Source organism: Cicer arietinum, chromosome 1 (assembly GCF_000331145.2).
Source record: "Cicer arietinum cultivar CDC Frontier isolate Library 1 chromosome 1, Cicar.CDCFrontier_v2.0, whole genome shotgun sequence".
NCBI classification, from domain to species: Eukaryota; Viridiplantae; Streptophyta; class Magnoliopsida; order Fabales; family Fabaceae; genus Cicer; species Cicer arietinum.
This window is the reverse complement of record NC_021160.2, coordinates 21922136-21943042: the sequence shown is the minus strand read 5'-3', so window position 1 is coordinate 21943042 and position 20907 is coordinate 21922136. Positions and strand designations below refer to the sequence as shown.

The 20907-nt window shown below is 29.7% G+C and overlaps 2 protein-coding genes across 3 annotated transcripts; one reads left to right on the top strand and one right to left on the bottom strand.

Moving 5' to 3' along the window:
• Window positions 1-4646: 4646 nt before the first annotated feature.
• LOC101503664 (polygalacturonase) lies at window positions 4647-9437 on the bottom strand. Its single transcript, XM_004488208.4, has 4 exons — window positions 8963-9437; window positions 6629-6918; window positions 5113-5338; window positions 4647-4990 (listed from the first exon to the last, which is right to left on the bottom strand). The coding sequence occupies exons 1-4, from the start codon at window positions 9398-9400 to the stop codon at window positions 4772-4774; spliced, it is 1173 nt and encodes a 390-aa protein (XP_004488265.1). The 5' UTR covers window positions 9401-9437; the 3' UTR covers window positions 4647-4771.
• An 8350-nt stretch (window positions 9438-17787) lies between these two features.
• Window positions 17788-20641, top strand: LOC101503993 (F-box/kelch-repeat protein At3g23880-like). 2 transcript variants are annotated; one of them, XM_027334415.2, is made up of 2 exons: window positions 17788-19066; window positions 20389-20641. In XM_027334415.2, exon 1 carries the CDS (start codon window positions 17919-17921, stop codon window positions 19062-19064), a length of 1146 nt encoding a protein of 381 aa, XP_027190216.1. In that variant the 5' UTR covers window positions 17788-17918; the 3' UTR covers window positions 19065-19066; window positions 20389-20641. The 2 variants fall into 2 exon arrangements, with proteins under 2 accessions (XP_027190216.1, XP_004488266.1); XM_004488209.4 differs by lacking the exon at window positions 20389-20641 and adding an exon at window positions 19712-20051.
• The last annotated feature ends 266 nt before the right edge of the window (window positions 20642-20907 follow it).

The following is a 20907-nucleotide window of genomic DNA, read 5'->3' as shown; positions in this document are numbered from 1 at the left end:
ATGTATAATACTACACAAACTCCTTAAAAGTAAGCTATCTATTTCAAGCTGCAGATATTCAGACACGTGTTCAACTAATTTTCCCACCTTTACTACTACTACCCACTTGGCACATTAAAATTGGAGCACCAATTTGTTTAATGATGGAGCTTCATGTGGGGAGTGCTATAAAATCATTTGTGATTATAAAACAGATCCAAGATGGTGTATAATAGGAAGATCTATTACCATAACTGCCACTAATTTATGTCCTCCTAATTATGATCTTCCAAACAACGATGGAGGATGGTGCAACCCACCTCTCAAGCATTTTGATATGGCTTAACCTGCTTGGGAAAAGATTGGAATCTACAGAGGTGGGATCATCCCCGTTTTATTCCAAAGGTTAGAATTTTAATGAATTTGTACTATATCTTTCAGTAATAATAATGTCAGCACTAACTAGACATAATTTAAAAAATGGAAGAAATTTAATGTAACTATATCATAAGTTGGGATCAAACACTTATATTTGTTAGATATTAGACATGTCTTTAATCAATGACATGTTTTTTATATTAACTCTCTGATTTATCAAGAAAACGCATCTTGTTAATCTAGAGTTCGGCTAAAAGTTAAGTAAAGTCCAACTAAACATTGTTTTAGTCATGATTTGAATTCAGTATTCTCGATCTATTGATAATTAGAGCTTATTATACACTTAAACTCATTCATTGTGTTAGAGCAATGACATGTTAATTATATTGTTGTGACAATTAAAATGTTTTGATTGTATTTTTGGCAGGGTTCCTTGCAAAAAGCATGGAGGGGCTAGGTTCAGTGTGAATGGGAGGGACTACTTTGAACTAGTGTTAATCAGCAATATAGGTGGTGTTGGATCAATCCAATCTGTGTCCATTAAAGGCTCCAAATCTGGTTGTTTATTTTGAAATAGATATAATCACACCCTTACATGACCACTTTATGCCTATGTTTTGAAAACAGAACCGGCTGATTTGGGAGCCTGTCAGAACCGGCTAATTTGGGAGCAAAAATATCCAAGCAAACAATATCCAAGCAAAAGAAAATCAGATTCCAAGCAAAACAAAATCAGATTCCAAGCAAAACAAAATCAGACTCCAAGCAAAACAAAATCAGATTCCAAGCAAAACAAAATCAGATTCCAAGCAAAACAAAATTAGAATCCAAGCAAAATAAAAACGGTACCGGCAGAGAGGGAGAACGACGTTGATTTGAAGTGGAAGAGAGGGCGAACACGAACGACAGAGATGGCAAAGAGGGTAGAGAGGGCGAACACAAACGGCGAACACGAACGATGAACGACGAACGGCGTTGAATGACATTGAAGGGCGAAGGGTTTGAACGGCGAACGACGTTTGAACGGCGAACGACGTTTGAACGGCGTTGAAGGGTTTGATTGCGAAGGGTTTGATTGCGAATGGTTTTGTTTGCTTACTGAACTCGTTGAAGGGTTTGCTTACTGGACTCAAATTTGCGAAGGGTTTTGTTTGCTTACTGAACCCAGAAATGCCTTCTAACAAATGCCTTAACTTTTTTTTAAAAAAACAAAGTAATATACAAAACTATATTTTCAATTTACCCACGGATATTACCTACGGATAATCAGTGGTAACAAAAAATACGATTAAATTTTGGCAACTTCAAGTTGAGTTTCTTTTTTTTTAATTTTACGCACGGGTTTTTTTTATTTTACCTACGGACAAACCGTGGAAACCAATTAAAAAAAATTAAATTACTTAATAACAAATTTACTCACGGTTTTTCTATAGATATTATATAATTTATCCACTAACTGACATACGTGGGTAATTTTCCGTAGGTATATGAATCTTTTCTTGTAGTGGTTGTCAGGTTGTTTGGGAAGACTGGCTTGGAGGGTCAAGTGCTTTGTAATTTAAGGGATTTGAATTAGTGGATTAAAACCTTCTGAATGAGGGGACTGGATGTAGTCAAGTTAGTGGTGAACCAGGATAAATATATGTGTCAAATTATTTATGCTTTCATTGTTTGCTGCTTCTGAATCTGATTGTTTCTCATCTAAGTAATTGATAAAAACCAACCAACCTTCATCAAAAAAAGTTATCAACTTTGGCATACACAATTCAACCCCCTTCTCGTGTTTGTACCTTTAGTTGTCTCTGATACAAGTTTTCTCTAATCATGTTGCCTCTGGTCATGTTGCCTCTGATCCAAGTTTCCTTTAATCATTCTACCTCTGATCAGAGTCTACCTCTGACCAGAGTCTACCTCTGATCATGTTGCCTATGATCCAAGTTTCCTCTTATCAGAGTTTACCTATGATCTTGCTGCCTCATATCCTAATTTCCTCTAATCACGATGTCTCATATCCAAGTTTCCTCTGATCATGCTGCCTCTGACCAAAGTATGCCTCTGGTCATGCAGCCTTTGATCAGAGTGTGCTTTTGATCATGTTGCCTCTAATCCAAGTTCCCTGATCATAATGCATGAAATAATAATTGCTTCTAATTAAACGATCACTTAATTAATACGTCCTCTCATGAATGATTAAAATTCTAGTTATAAGTTTAGTTACAAAATTACATTGTTGTATGAATTAAACTTCCATTTGACTGGTGATGAAATGTGCATTGCATCCATGATATACATTGTGCATTGCATACATGATGTCCATTATGCATTGCATATGCAAGACATAGTCAAGTATAAATGGTGGGACATTTTAACTTTGTTTTAGGCATGAAACAATGGGTAAAGGTAAAACAATTGGGATGCCAATTGGGGTCATGTTCAGACCATGCAAAAGACTCCAACCATTTGAATTAGCCACAACTGGGTGATTGGAGGTGCTTTTTCTTATAAAGGAAAAGAGAGAATGCATTTTTCCTACTGAAAGAAAGAAATAAAAGATTCTAAATATTTGGCATATGGCTAAGATAAAGCATATCATATTTATGATAAACTTTCATTGTTTTTGAGAAAACTATTTCAAATTGCCCCTCCCCTTTTTAATAGCTCGCTGAGATTATTTTCTCAACCTTACTTTCTTATGTATTATAGCAGAGGAAAAGAAGTAAGGTTGAAACCAGATTCAAAGGATAACACTTAGTAGATACATGTTGTTTATAAAGTAGTATGTGATGTAATCTTGGTACTTTAAAGATGATTGTGTGCTATAAATTTTTAGTTATAATTTATTTTGTTGTTAATTTTTAGTTATAATTTATTTTGTTGTTTGTACATTGTAAGATTTTTAATGACTTATTCTGTTTTATTAAAATGTATGAATTAATTATCATATTCTACACAATTGGTGATTATTATTACAAATAAAGTCAAATTTAATATTTATTGTGATAATGGTAATGTTAGATAAAATTTATTAATTTTAGTTTTAAAAATATTAGAATATAAACATTTTTATCAAGTAAAGGTTTTATTTTGCAAGATGCCAATTTATTAAATAAAAAATTTATTTTTTAAAAACCTAATTAAAAGGATTGCTTTGGTGGTCTTACTCATTAGTTGTACCTGAAAAAGACTATATGTTTATGTCTCTTCATGTGTATGTCCTTTGGTCTTACATTTGTTTTATTTTTTAAATGTGCATGGATAATTCATTTCTCCTCTTTTTACAATAAAAAAATATCAACGATAAAAAAATATGTATGAATCCGTTAATGCTAGGAGTTATTATGTGGTTAGATATTTCATTTAATATCTCAATATCAACGACAAATTTCTCAAAGCCAACCATCAAATCAAAAGTTCTTATTAAGTAAATCAATTTCATAAATTTTTATAAAATTTTAAAATTATTTGATATTTTACTAAATAATTTCAAATGAACGTATAATAAATTTTAAAAAAAAATTTAAGTAATAATTACAAATTTTAAATTTATATAAAATTGTGTGTTTAATCATTAATATATTATATCCCTGATTAATAGTTGAAAGAATTATTAAGCACTATAACTCATCTGCATAAAAAATATTAATATATTATTACACTCTCACTTTGAAAACAACATTACTATTAACATAATAAATTCAACATAACGATCACATCTATAATGTATAAAGTTAGCTTCCTAGATTGCTTGTGGATTTTTTATGGTTGGGGTTAAAAAAATTATCAAAAAATAAATTTAAAAAAGTAGTTTATAAATTCTATTTAATCTACAAAATTTTAGGGACGTTTTAGCTTTGGAGATTTTATTTTTTGAAACCTTAATTACTATAAAAATTGTATCCTTTAAATATCTTTGATAAATAATTATTGAATTTATCAAATTAACGGGTCTAAAAATAACACCCATATTGATAGGACACTTCTAGAAAATATATGTGATATCTATGATGATTTAGATACCATTCAATGGACCAATGTCTATATGAAAGTCAACCAGTTGCAGATGGCCTAGAAAAATATGAGCTGAGTTTGGACAATAGTTTTAGGAATTTTAATTTTCTCCTCTCCCTTTATCTCTAATGCTTTATTGGCTGATGCTGTTTTGTACCATTTTTCGTAGAGGTTTCTACTTTCTTTTATGGGGTTTTACCCCTTTTATTAAAAATTAAAATTGCTTCCTAGCTCCTTTGACAACATAATAGTATTCATGAAAATAGAAACAATAGATACAATAGTGATATAGAGAATAAATATTCCAAACACAATAAATTCAATAATTCAAGTAATAGGATATTTAAGTAATTCTAACAAATATCAAATGCAAGTACAAGTACTTTTATGATAAACTATTTTTCTTTTAAAGACAACTTTTTGGATTGACCACTCCACTAATACTTCCTCCAGCATTTGTACAAGATGAAGTTTGGGATCCTTTTGGGTAAACGAGGTTTATGTCTTGTAGTTTGAGACCCCAACATGGATTGCTTTGGCTGCAATCAAATTTGATAGCTACTGGACTTGCTGAAGTCCCCTTTATGTGTTCATATGATACACTGCTTATCTTCACTCCAGAACTCTGTTTTCAAATATTTTTACAATTAATTCTAATTTACATGAAAAAAATGTGCATCTAGCTAAATGATAAAATGTTTATTCTAAATCAAACAATAATTTATTTTATCATCATAGAAAAGATACCTTGTGAGGACATTCCCTTTTGGTGCAATATCTTTGATCAATAATGATGGGATTGTAAACATTTTGCATGATAAGGTTTCTGAATTCAATGTTTCTTGCATATCCATTGCTTGGTTTTGCCCATGATTTTATTCTAACACCATTTTCTGTTTTAGTAAACACCGAATCAGTCACTGTCACGTTTTCAACTCCGGCCTCATTTGAATAGGCACCCAAACTTCCAATGCTGCATGTAAAATAGAAGAATTAATATACATTTCAAAAATTGATCAAAGTTTAGGAGCTTTTAATATGAATCTTTTAGAAAAGGTTCAAAGATAAAAAAATCCTTGAGATTAAAATATGAATCATTTTGGAGAAATACCTTTAAAAAAATGTAATTTTGATTATGTTATTTTTTTTTTTAATTTGTAACAAATGAATTTGACATACCTAACACTATTTTTAAGTAAATTTCCAAAGAAATTATTTTTAAAAATACAATGATAAAACAAATTTTTAATCTATAACAAATAAACAAATTTTGTTATAACTTTTTTAAAAGAGATTTTTTTTATATAACAAATTACTATTTTTTATTTATAACAAATGAATTTGATACACTTTTTACTATTTTTAAATAAATATTTATAAAAATTATTTTTATAAATACAAAAATAAAATAAATTTTTAATCTATAACAAACACACTTAGAATTATTTCTTAGCAGCCCAAAGGAGATGTGGCCGAAGTTCTCGTTTGGGCCTTAACTATTTGTTTTCTTCATTAAACTACTGATAAGATTTAGAAAAACTTTTGATTTTTATTTACTAAAAATAAATTTTGATATTTTATTAATTTTTGAAGTAAAAATTAAAAGTAAAGGGATATTTTTTCTCGAGAAAACATGTAAGATAAAATTAGTCTATGATAAAAAATAAAAAATAAAAATAAAAAATTTAATCATTAACAAAAATAAATTAGAATAGATTAGTCCTTCAATGAAATTATTTTTCAAATCAATTATTTATTTGTTTTTGAACTGTAACTGAATTATGTGATAAAAAACAAGAAATAATGGTAAAAAAGAAGAAAATCGTAATTTAAAAACGGAAACACAAAATAATATGTAATTTTGTATTGTAAGGATATTCATTTCTACACCTTTTATTCGTCTTCCGACTTATTTTTATCAGAAACTAGCATAAGTCGTTTACTTGTTTAAGATTAATTTATCTCGGACCTTTTGCTCAAAAATTAATTAGGCTTAAAAAAATTCTGATTTTTTTTGTTCAGTTAGCTTAAAAGAAACTCTCGCCGCATAATTTGCTTCAGACATGGTATTGTTGGGTCAGTCCTAAGCTAATCTAATTATCAGTTTATCACAATTATTAATTCTTTAATGCACGTTACATGTTCATGATAATTTTATTCGAGATAGACAATATAATTAACCTCGAAGCCAAAGAAGAAGAAAAATGAAATAAAAAATAACGAATATTTAAAAATATAATTTAAGTAAAAATGATCGAATTACCTAATGCCATGACCAGGGCCACAAGCAATGCGCTGAATCCACACATGAGTAGTACCTTGATTAATGGATATGCAATCATCACCAGTCATTATGGTAGCATGACTTATTGTAACTTGTGTTGAAAATTGCACATTTATTCCATCTGTGTTGGGGCTCCTACTTGGAGCTCTTATTTTCACATCTTTTATCACAACATTTTTGCAATGGTCCACTGCAATGTGTATTTCCTTGCTATTTAGTGATGTTAATCCACTAACTACAATGTTGTTCGACCAACTGAACGATATAGACTGCATTTTCCCACAATTTCAATTACATCAGTTGTTAGTATAATCAAATAATGATATATTGAAAATTCTCGTTCACACTAATATTTTTAGAATAATCAAATTTAGTCATGTATTATATTAAGATTTTGAAAGACTACATTTACGAACTTTGTATATTTTGAAAGACAATGTAAGAATATAATGATTTATAAGATTTTTTAAATAGGTTTTATAGTTTGGATTGTAATGAGTGATGTGTACAGGCAAGAATATTTAATTTAGAGAGCTTTATAGTGAATCATGTATATTTATAAGATCTCATATAACCACTAATTTTTTTAACAAACATTCAAAAATTACAAGATTCTGTATAAACATATATTAAAGAAATAACGATAAAAATTAATGTGGAATGACAAAAAATGTAATTTTTTTTTGTTGAAAATAAAAAATGTAATTTTAACTTGTATGGATTTATTCAACACATCCTTCCATTGGTAACACATTGAGTCGTCGGTGAATAGTAAATATTATAATAAAAATAAAATTTATATGAATTTCATTATTTAAATCTATAAAAAAAAGACATTAACTTTATGAATTATTATTGTATTTATTTTAAAGAAATTAAAAATAAAATATTATTTTGATTCTTTAATATTATTTTTGTGGTGATTCGTTAAAAGAAAATGATGTTGGACGAACAATATAGAAAAATAATAGCTACAAATTTTGTAGAAATAAAAAGAAGTGAGAAACAACTGTATTACACGTGATAGAGGGAGGAAATACATAGATGGGAGAAAGATGTAACAAATGAAAAAAAAAAGAAATAACGAGAGAGGAGGAGAAAAAGGAAGGGAGAGAGAGGAAGAATAAGATGGAGATCGTATACAAATTAAAGAAATAAAATTTGAGAATTCACAAAAAAATCTCACGTAGTAGTATATAATTAATTAAATACTATTTTCTTACTTGAAAGATGATATGTCTCTATTGGAAATCTTCTTTGAAACATCAAATGTTGCCACTAAGACTCCATAATACAATGCATCGAAATTTTAGAGTTTTTTTGAATAATAAGAATTTTGATATATTATAAAAGAATCTGATTGAATACTAATTTTTTTTTATTATCCTAATTGAATACTACAAAATTTATTTAAATTACGAAAAAATTCTTGATTAAATACTATAAAAAATTTATATCGCAAAAAGACTTTTAATATCATTTCAAATCCTATTTTGAGATTAGTTTGAAATTTCTTTATAGATTAAATTTCACAACTATAATTTTAAAGATCAGATTTTGTGATTATTTTAACAATTTTGCCAATTTTATATGTTATATTCTTTTTATTTTCAGTTACACATAGTTTAGAAAATTGAATTCATCTAACCTATATATGAATTTAGTTAAAATTCAAAAATATTTATATATATATATGCTAAATAATTATCTCGGTCCCTTAACTTTATTTTTGTTAGTGTTTTAGTCTTTTATCTTCTTTTTTTTTCTTCTAATTTGGTCATTTATTTTAATTTTTAAGTGACTATTTGATCTTTTATTTTTTAAAATATCAACAATGTTATCCTTTTTTTTTTTACAAAAATTCAAAAAATTCATCAAAATTTTCAAACAAAACCCATAAAATTAATTATCATCTTCAATATAATGCAAATTTCATTAAATGCATAACTCAAATATTCAAATAAACTCATTTTTTTATCTCCCACAACATCAAATTCATCAAATAAATAATGAAAATATGAGTTTATTTAAAGATTAAAATTATGAATTCGATGAAATTTGCATTATATTGAAGTTGTTAATTAATTTTATAGGTTTTATTTTAAAATTTTGATGAATTTTTGTAAAAAAAATGATAATATTGTTGATATTTTAAAATATAAAATATCAAATTGTCTCTTAAAATAAAATAAAGGACCAAATCGAAAGAAAAAAAAAATAAAAATATAAAACGTTAACTGAAATTAAGTTAAGAGACCGCACGTATGTTATTTAATCTATATATACATGATAAAAAAACATGGATACACATACCCTTGCTCCATTAGGACATCTCTTTCCAGCTTTTCTACAACGCCAATAGCCAGCACCCTTTCCATCAATAGTTCCACCAAAAATTGAAACCCAATTAACTTTCATAAACAAGATCCAATATCCTGAATTACCTAGTGACCCATAATTTGAAGGTGCAACAATACTACCATCAATTTTAAAATCAATCTTGTTAATGCAAGGACCCCAAAATGTCACTTGTTTTAACAAAAAACTTCCTACAGGAACATAAATTGTGGATGCTTCATTTGATTTGCATGCTGAAGACCATGCTCTTAGAAAAGGTATGCTTGAATCTTGTTTGCCATCAGATTTTGCACCAAAGCTAACCACATTAATTGAGGCAGCATTTGATGTTTTCAAGAAAATGTTCAATGTGGCTAAAAATAGAAAGATGATGTGATTTTTTTTATGAACCATGGCAATGATGAAAATATGATAAGTTTGTTGCTGTAGAGTACGATTAATTCATTTATATTTGTATTAATTGTAAGATGTATATAAGGGGACAAGCATATGGAAGATATTTATTATCACATGGTTTGAAGTACAAAACAAGTTAATTTTGTATTAAGTTGCTTAATAATATAATATTTTCAGGCCTTAATTAGTTGTAAAACATATGTGGGCAAGGTTTCACTAGCTTTCGTATTTAGAGGTACAATTCTCCTTGTTAAGGATTTGATTCATATGGAAAGTTAGTGTATAAAGTTTGTATAATTTCAATCCATCGTAATAGATTATTTGATTATTAAAAACATTTATTTCTTATTTGTTTTCAAACTCAGGTTTATGAAGGTTCGAGAAAAAAAAAGATCTCACAATAGTTTATGATAGGTGAAACAAAATATTTTTCGTACGGTAGCATTTGTTTAGAATCTACGTCAGATATAGCTTCCGATTGTGCATCATATTCTTAGGTTTTATATTAGGTCTAACTCATCTTACAAAACCGACTTGTAGGGTGATGACTACTCACCCTTATTTCATCCAATGTGAGACTCTTAACACCCTCTCACGTCTAGGATTTGACATTTGAACATTACCTGGTAACTTGATAGCATGCGACCCAATGAATCTTAGATAAACTCTAATACCATCTTAGGTTTTATATTGGACATAACTCAACCTTACAAAACAGACTTTTAAGGTGAAGGATGTCACTATTTATAAACTATTATAGAGCTTTATCTCTAATCCATGTGAGACTTGAACTTTTCCTAATACACTCCCTCACGCCCAACATTATTTGGCTTGTTGTGTGTATATAAATGGTTGATGGCCCGATCGGTAGATTCTTATATACCATCTTAGGTTTTATATTGTGCCTCACTCATCCTTACAAAACTAACTTGTAGGGTGGAAACTACTCACCACTAGGGGTGGGAATAGGCCAGGCCAGGCCAGGCTTTGCAAGGCCTGAGCCTGGCCTACGATTAATTTTTTAGGCCTAAGCCTGGCCTACGGCCTATCATAGGCTTTTTTTTCGGCCTGGCCTGGAAGCCTATTTAAAAGCCTTATTCATATTAAAATATTTAAATGTTCTCCACATACCAATATCAATGTACATATCTATATATATTAAACAAAAAATAATTTTTCTAACAAAATAGTTTTTAAAAAATCTGAAACAAACATCCTTTAAACCCTAAAACATAATTCTTGGTTTCAAAGAATAGATATTTTTTTTTTGAAACAAATGTACCAATTATTACCTCTCAAACAAATATGGAAGGACTACTGAGTTATTGACTAATTGAATGGCTACCGAATATGGAACGACTACCAAATATGGAATGGCTATCGAATATGGAATGACTACTGAGTGATTGTCTAATTGATAAAATTTAAAATAGGAAATAATATTATTAATATAATAATAAAAAATAACATTAATAAATAATTAAATATATATAGGCCGGCCTGTCAGGCCTAATAGGCTTCTTTATAAGCCTGAGTCTAACCTATTTAAATAAATAGGCTTTAAAAATTGCCCGAGCCTGGTCTTTTTATTAAATAGGCCAGACCATAAGTAGGCCAGGCCATAGGCCCCTGTCGGACGGCCTAGCCTATTCCCATCCCTACTCACCACTGATACATTTTATGTTTTATTTCATTTAATGTGAGACTTTTAATACGTAGTTGCAAACACTCCAATGATAAAATAATTAGAATATTACTTGATGTGAGTGGGAGTTTTAGAATTAGACATATTTATATGTGATAGCATGAGACTTATAATAAAGAAGGTGATATTGAGTTTGAGTCAACCCTTAAATTTGTACCAGAACAATTTTAATTGTAATTATTTTTAAAATTACATATTGATTATTTGATTAGTTGTAATATGTTGACCATGTAAATATTTTTATACTGAAAATATACGAAAATTAAACTTTTTTAAAAAAAGTTTAAGGCATCTTAAAATCTCCTAGATTACTTTTTTTATATTAGATTTTTTTTTTATAGAGGAATAGTATTTTTTTTTTATCGGTTTGACCCTGTCTATATCTTTGCCCATTAAATCTATAAATCCATTTTTTTACCAAATAATAATTATTAAATGTTAAGATTATTTTGGTATATTTTTTAAAAAATTTGGGCACCTAAAATGATTTAATTAGTTTATCTGAGAGTAATTTTAATTTTTTTTAAATACTATAATCTCAAAATTTCTTGTCCAATATTATAGGGGAAATTCCTTACTCTTTTTGTGACTTTTGAAAATACCTCATTATCATAACTAATATATCACTAAGGAATTTATTTTATTTTACTTTATTATATAATAAATCAATTTAATATTCTATTTTATTTTATAATAAAATTATGATTTCATGTATACTCAGAATGTTATCAGTCCACAAAAAATTGATTTATTTTAAAATTATATTCTTTATTTATGATATTTAATTTATTCTATGTAATCTATAAATATTCGATGATTAATTAATGTGAGAATCATACACTCTTAAATAAAATATTCAAATTATTTGAATCTGAAATATTCTTTATGAATTTACTATTGTAACACTAATGAAAATATATTATATTAAAAAATTTATATTGTGAAATCATTTTAGATTCAATTTGGTCGATTCTTGTATCGGATATTATATATTTTAGATTGTGATTATTATTAAATCCTATATTGCCTACTATTATTATTGAATTGCTCACTTGTGAAATATAATCGAAGATAATTATTTTGAGCAACTTAATTAATGACAATTTAAAAGTGTATTTTATTTTAATTGAATGATTGATGTTAATAATAAATAGAGTCTTATATTTCGATATAAAAATATGTTATTTTTATCTATAAATCGTTTGAGATGATATGGTAAAACATCTCATGGATCTTAAAATCATAAAAGTTCAATGATTCTACATACAAAGGATGAATATCACATTATCTGAGTTTAATCATAATTTAATTATTTTTAACTTTCAATTTATCTTTTGAAGACTTAAAAAGTAAAAAAAATTGTTTTCATCTTACCTCTCAAATGAGTATTCGCATATTTTATGAGAGTAAAATTCATACACTAATTTTTTTGTTTGTCGTAAATTCATGCACTAATTTATTGGTTAATTTTTGTATTTCCAACTAAAATTTTGTCCGATAGAATGTTTTTTCTTGATGTGTTTGAGTTTCCTTGTTGAGCCCTTACCTCTTTTTGTATTTTTTTCCCTTTATTTTTATAAAAATATATATGAACTAGTGGTTTCAACCGAAATGACCGATGCCAGTAATACCATCGACACCATTCTTTGGCTTAAAAGAAAATTATAACATATATTAATTATCAATTCAAGAAATCAAATTCAACACTATCAATGGCCATTTTTAAGCAATATAAACTGTTTATTAGATTAGACTATGGTCAAAATAGGTTAGTGTAGTAACCAAACCCATAAAAATATAATGTATAAAATGTTATTATATTACATTTTTTTTCTTCTATATTTTTAGTTTTAATTATGATAATTTAATGATTATTTTGTCATAATTTGTAAGCATGAGTCTAATGTGCAAAGGTAAAATACTTTTGAAATATGTAAAAATTTATTTTCTACTATTTGATCAATTAAATCATAGAAGGTTGAATGAACAATCAACTAAATGACACTATATCTCATTTGATCCAACAACGTAACTTTGATCCAACACATGAGTTGTCTTTGTTTATTGGTCAATCATTACAACTTTTTGTTGAATGAACCGTGGTTCGAATCATGTAAATTAATTTTTAGTCTGCGCATATTTGTCAATGACCATTGTTAGAGGTATATAAACATTACCGTAGCGTGACTTTTAAATTGTATATTTTAGAAATATTTCTCATGATTCCCCACTATTTTCAAAATATAACTAAATCCATTATTCCAAAAATATCATGGTTTTAAATAAATGTGTTTTACGATTTGAACCATTACTGAGTAACTGATGCTTTCACTCATCCTGAATAGATTGGTAAACAAGTTTTGAACCAATTATTTATTAGAACAAGCTTATATCACTCACATATGAAATTTTGGTACCATTGATTGAATTATAAAAATGACACATTTAATAAGGTCTTGTGTCTCATATTTGTTCACGATAATTTAGAAGTCAAGTCTTTGAACTCTACTAAGCAGCCTACTTCATTCTCGTAGAGGTAGACTATATCAAAAATGCACCCATGATTATGCATTCTAACAAATATATGTTATATGTTTAGTAGAAGAAAAACCTCATCCTACCACTTTTATTCTTATGGTCCAAGTACTTTTACCTGTTGTACACAACTTCAACAAATTGAAAAGTACACTGTCATAATTTATATCTTTTTGTTGATAAGGTCTTGATCACATCTTCAAATCTTGACCACATCTTCTTTTCAAATTGATCAAATATTTTCTTCAATTATAAATATGAATCAAATCTTATTATAGATTGTCTTCAAAAACACGAATATTCTTTCATACTCTTGTTTGATTTGAGCTGGAATGGATTTGGATTGTTCATGCATCTTAATATGTTTTTAATTCGGGTAAGTCTTCTTTTCATACTTAATTCTTTCAATTTAAGTTGTTGACTTTCCATCAAAGGCATTGTCTTTCTTGTTGGAGTTAGATGTTGTGTTTCTTGAATAACGATAGTCAGATGCATAATTGCATGACTTATAATTAGTGGCATTGGGCAAATAACCTTGTTGAAACTTCATATTCAGTGCAGCATTAGAGATTTCATATCAGAGGCAACATTTGGAGTGTATTGCACCATTTTGATCAACGGATTTTGAGATTTGAATTTATGATTTGAACAATCTCTTTAGAGTTAATTATACCTTAATATGAACTCTTTAGAGGCAGTCTTCAGATCCAGTTATCTGACTCAATCTTCACACCCAGACTTCAAACCCAAACATCAAAGGCAATCTTCGTAACCTTTAGAGGAACGATATTTTTAGAGGCAGACACGTATACTTTGTGTTCCTCTGATCTCATCCTCTTGTCACTTCCTCTGATGACTTTCCTCTAGTTGCTTCATCTAGTACCTTCCTATGATTTTCTTCTTCCAATTTTTGCATACTTAATGAAGCCATTAATCCAAATTCATTGTTCTCATAAAATACTTTTGTTTACATCAGAACTATAAGTGGAAAACCAACTTGGTTCTAACAGACACGACAACCCATCTTTAGAGGTAGAAACATAAGGTACATTCAAACTCTGAGCCATATATTCCTCTCACCATCCTTCACCATATACCAACCCTTTTTTTTTCCTTCTCCTCAACCAACGAACATTGTTCGTCCTTCGTCTGACCCTGCACCCATCACCCATCCCACTTATGACTCTAATACCTCATATGATATGTTTGAAGCTATCATGGCTTAGCACTTTGCTTCACTCGAATACAAAATCCATATCTTCCTTCACAAGCCTAGCACTTCAGCTTATACGCCTACCCCTTCCACAACTTTACCACCACCTTCTCCCTCTTCCACCCTAGTACCTGACCCTATCTCGCCACCTCCTCTCCCCAATAAGTTGTGCCTATTATGCCAACTCTTATCGACCTAGTCTTTGATACATCATCAGATTACTCCTCTATATTTCCCTTTCTTCTCTTCCTCTTTGACTCTGCTACCCCCCATCCCTTTGGCAACCACCCTCTCCACCCATTTTGTTCCATTTGGCTTCCTAGACCTCCAAACCTTCCTTACCTCCCTTATTATCAAAATCTCTTCCACCCAAAATAAAAATGCTCAAAGTCTAGATCTAATGATGTTTTAAAAGTCATCTCCTTTGTCACAAAATGAATTTAGGACAATAGGGATCATGGATTGCAATTGGCTTCCCAGAACTCTACAACTTTGAAACAAATAGTTGAAATCATTTATTTAAGGATGGTAAAACTTGAGAAAGCCAAGATTAATCGATCCAAAAAGCTCCTAACAACCGCTTCATTATGCTCATCCAAAGATGCCCCATCTCATTCTAGTGATATCCTTCTAGAACCTTTAGTGGTTGCTCTAGTCGCACCATTGCAGCTTCTTGTGTTCATCCCACATATTGAGATTCACACTCTAGATGTTTCTCTTGTTGTTGCTTTAGGACATGCAACTTATGTAAGCCTCTCTGCATCTCCTTCTGGCCCTGTGTTGGAGTCATATCAGGTTGTTAAGAAAGAATATTTTGATCGTATGGCAGCTAAGGTTGGGGCATTTATGAAGAAGACTGCCAAGAATCAAGAGGATATTCAAAATACCCTTAGTTTGATCCTAGCTAGACTCACTAATCCAACTCCTCTATTTTTCTTTGATGAAAAAATGGGGAGAACGTGTAATTTTTGAGAAATCGTAAGTAATGAATTATTTTTTTGTGAACTACATTTCTTAATGCACATTAATACTCTGTTAGAATATATTTCACCTTATGAATTAAACATCCATATTCTAAGGGGAGTTTTGTTGTAACATGTTATCACTATTATCTCTTTGTTCATTTTATCCTTTAAATAAATTGTTCAGAAAAATAGATGTTTGTCATCATCAAAAAGGGGAAAATTATTGGAACCATGTTAGTTTGAAGAAATATGCTCATCACTTGTTTTGATGATAACAAAAAAATTTGTGGAAACAATTTAACGCACTAACATTTTGATTAAATGTGCTGGTTATAAATTAAGTGCTTGTTTAATAGGTTCTTATTGTATCATCTGATGATTGGAGGAAGACAAAAGAAACCAAGGCATCACTTCTGCTCTACAATCCAAAACTGGTGACACTCGCCTTTGTTATTATAAACTTCTTCTAACTCTGGAAAAAAGCAAGCAAGCTTCGGTTTACTATGGGATGTTAGCGACATTGTGTCTCGGTTGCCTCTAGAAATGCAAGCAATGTTGTAGTTAAACTACCTCTCACAAATTCAACATGTGTTATGTATCGTCTACTTCTAATGAATTCAACATGTGTTTTGTATCGTCTACCTCTGATGAATTCAACATGTGTTATGTGTCGTCTACTTCTGATGAATCCAACAAGTGTATGTTTGTCTGCCTCTAATGAATCCAATAAGTGTCTGTCTGTCTGCCTCTGATAAGCTTGACAAGCAAGTAATTACATTTGTCTTTGATAATCACATCAAGCGTCTGATCGTCTGACTCTATGTTATCATGTATCATCTAAGAAAGTTAACGCTCTAAAAAAATCACACTCCAAAGAAGACAAAGGAATTGAACATCATCTAATAAACATCCTGAACTTGCTACATGTCTAAAGATCTTAAGACATGTTCTGACCATCCTATCCTCTGCTTTCCAATTGTTTTAAACAAGATATGCTGAATCATTGCAAGATCAGTTTTAGGAAAGTTTTTATAACAAATCAATTCCACAAAGATTCAATACGAAACTTCATGAATTATGTTGATTTCTTGCAATCAAGAAACATAAACCTTAATAATTCTCTATAAAAGACGTGTTTCCCTCAATCAAGAAACGAAAGCAATAAGCACATATGCACATTGTCAATATAATTTTGTTTCACGTTAATGCTAAGAGAAGTTCTGAAGTAGCAAATTTGTAAACACTTTATGCGAGAGCTAGTTCAGAAAAACCCCAAACCCATTTGTTTGTAACTTAACTTAGTAGTGGCTACCTTCCTGAACAACTTGATTATACTAGGTTAGAAGGTTGAACAGATTGAACACAATCTGCGTGAGTAGTTGGTGTTCAAGTGTAAGTCTTATTTTGTGGTGAACTAGTGGATGAAATTTGTTTAGGTTGAAGGGATTACTGTGTTGTTGGTGAATTATGATAAATCATGTATCTCCGTGCTCTGTTTTCTTTCACCTGCACTACTTTCTTTACTTTAGTATAGCTACGCGAAAAAGTTTTTTAATTAAAAAACACAATTCAAACTCTAATTTCTTGTAATTATCGTTCTACATATGTTACTTCAAAAAAAAAGTATTATTTATATTTTTATCTCTTCCTAGAAAAGTTATTTTATCTTCAACTGTTTTTGAATTGTCCAAGAGATATAGATTTAGCAGTAATAATTAAATTTTATAATGTCAAAAGACATAATACAAATCTCAATCTAAAATAATTATTAATATCGCTACTATTAATAATAATTACCCAACTTGTTTTATTTTTTTAGCTAACAGTTTACATCAATTTGCTTACGTTTATTTTAATATTTGTAAATACCATAAATTGTAATGAAATCTAGAAGATATAAAAAAATTATAAATCTAATAAAAATTATGAAGTATATGTATAGATTAGAATTAAAAAAGAAAAAAGAGAGAAGTCTGATAACAGAAAAGACAGAAGAGCGGCGGGAAGTGCGATAAGGAGATTGTTATATATATATGCGTTTTATAGGGTTCAAGTTTCAATTTCAATTTCAATTTCAACTCCAACACTCTGCTTCCGATGAGTATCTCTCCAGTTATGCCGCTTAGTGAAATCAACGATGATCTCATCACCGAAGTCCTAGCAATGCTTACGGTTAAATCTCTTATGCAACTCAAGTGTGTATGCAAATCCTGGTACTCACTCTTCTCCGAACCCTTCTTCATCAAAATGCACCTCAAAAGATCTTCACGAAACCCTTACCTCACATTATACTCACGCTATACCCTATTCAATCTCTTCCCCATGCGCCATTTACTCAAGACTCACCGTGTCACCCTTGATAATCATGATCCTAATTGCCAATTGCTGATGGACAAGAACTCTCACCGGATTATTGGCTCCTGCAATGGATTGATTTGCCTTATTAGTTCTCAGGTTAACTTCTTTTTCTATTTATGGAACCCTGCCACCAGGTCACTCTCTCAAACACTAGGCTCTTTTACTGATCCTGTTAGTCCTCCAAATTTCAAATTTTCATTTGGTTATGATAATTTAACCCATAGATTTAAGGTAGTGGCCTTCCGTCCCAATGAAGTCAGAGTTTTCAGTTTCGGCGATAATGTTTGGAGAAATATTCAATGTTTTCCTACTGATCCTTATTTTTATAGCAGTATCTGTCATAAGAATTGTGTCTATTTAAGTAATAGTCTTGTTTGGGTTGCACTTCGCCCTAACGATTTCGTCGATTCTAGTTGCTATCATTGGAAGGATCTTATTCTTAATGTTGATCAATATGTGATTGTCTCGCTAGATTTGGGGACGGAGACAAACACACAATGGCTTCTCCCTCGAGGTTTGGATGAAGTGTCACCTGTTATGCCAATTGTTTCTGTGTTGATGGATTGTCTTTGTTTTTCTTATTATACCAAGGGAAATGATTTTGTTATATGGCAGATGAGACAATTTGGAATTGAAGAGTCTTGGACCAAGTTCCTTAATTTTAATCATCAAAATGTACATCGCGTCTATAGTTGCGCTTGGCATAGTCAGTTTTATCCATTACATGTTTTTGAGAATGGTGATACATTGATATTGGCCAGAAATCAAGAACAAGTTATTCGCTACAATAAGAGACATAATAGAGTATATGAAACTAGAATTACCAATAACATATATTGGTATCTTGCCAATCAATTTGTTGAAAGTTTGGTTTCACCTTGTTGAAAGTAAGTTTCTCTTATGATTTTGTTTGAATTTTTATGTTACTTCATGTATGTGGTTTAATACCTTGTTTGATTATTTTACTTATGATAACTTTGGTTTGATTGTATTGTCGAGTGATTATCTGTTGGCTATTGTTAATATAATTGGACAGATTCATTAATATATAGTTCTATAGATAGACAGGTTTAAGATAAACAGAAGTATTTTATTTATTCAAACTTGTATTGATTTCATTTGCTTCAACACTTCCTTTCATTTAGTGTGTAGAATAAACTGGATTTTTCTATTACCTTGTTTATAACTCATTATTTTTGCATTGACATGTTTTTGCTAATTAATATATATTGGATAGATAGTCTTCTGAATTTTTTTACACCAGTTCAAGTGCATCCATACTGAATCTGTAATTGAGAATTGTTTTATTTCTATACCTTATAATGATGTTGCTATAAAATTTGTGTGTGTTACCTGTGATACATGCTTGTATTCATGGCATAATGGTTGAAGCTTTTTTCTTTCTTCACAAAGGGAAACGGCTGCACTTTTGAGAATTATGCATTCATGTTTTCCTTTGTGTTTTTGTCTTTTTTTTTTTCTTTCTTTCTAATTTCACTGTGCTGTCTAATTAAGTCCTATTCAAAATTTAGATATGCATCTCTAGCTTCAAGCACTATTGAAGGTACATGGTAGAATGGTAGGAAGAAAGCGATATTGGAGCTACAATTTCTTCAGTTATAGTACTAGTTTTGTAAAAGAAATGTATGGGCTTGATGTGTTCAATTAGTTTTCTTGGAAAACATTTGAGGTGACTCACTTCTGAATTAATGTTTTGTTTTATAACTCTACTCCTGTTTCACTCTGTAAGGAATGTTATTTCTTTTTCTTTTTCTGTTTTATTTGGTTTCATTGTCATAATGTGTCACATTTCAACCCATTTATAGCGCAATTGTCAACTTCAAAGTGAGAATGAAAGGTAGTTTTTGTCTCTATCATGTGTTTGTGTTAAAAATTAAGTTCTATTTTAGAGGATATTCTTATGTTATGTCGATTATGTTCATAAAAATAAGAGCCTGCTATTTAGAGGTGCATGAAGGCCTATGTGGTGACTAACACCAGTGGTTTTCACGCAGCTTGGCATAGTCATGTTTATGTGCCTTTAAATTCTGGAATTATCTTTTCCATTATCAGTGTGCTAGTGTAAAATAACAAGATCATTGTTTCTTACATGTGTAAAAATAATCTTGTTGATTAGTTTTCTATGGTTTCCATTTTACATATAGAGACATTTATAGATCTAACTTTTGAAATTATCTTTTAATCTCAGTCACTTGAATATATTATCGAATGCATATGGAGGACGTAGGGGGATGGTAAACGACTGCACCTTAATTTGTTTTGTCATTACATCAGATATATTCAGTTAGTTCTTGATGGAAGTTCTCGGATGATTCTTTGTTAGAAATCTTGAATCATAGAAACAGAAAATATTTAAGAGTTGATTCTAAAATAAGTCTATTATAATTTGATCATGAATTCCTAACTATTAGAGCAGGTGCAGTTTGTTTTTCCGAACTACTATCATTAAAAGAGTTGTTACAATTGTTGTTTGTGAAATTTTATTTGAAAATCTTGTTTTTGTCTTCATTGTTTGCTATAGCATTCCTTTTACATATATTATATGTCAAACTTCTACTGACTCAAGTGTTATAAAGGAAGACTTGTAAAAATGAATAGATTCAGTTGTTAACAATAAACTATATGGATTCAGAGATGGAATTGAGATAGCTTTTATTTTTAGTTTTTACCCTCCGGTTCTTAAGGAAAAGGTTCTGATAATTTGGAG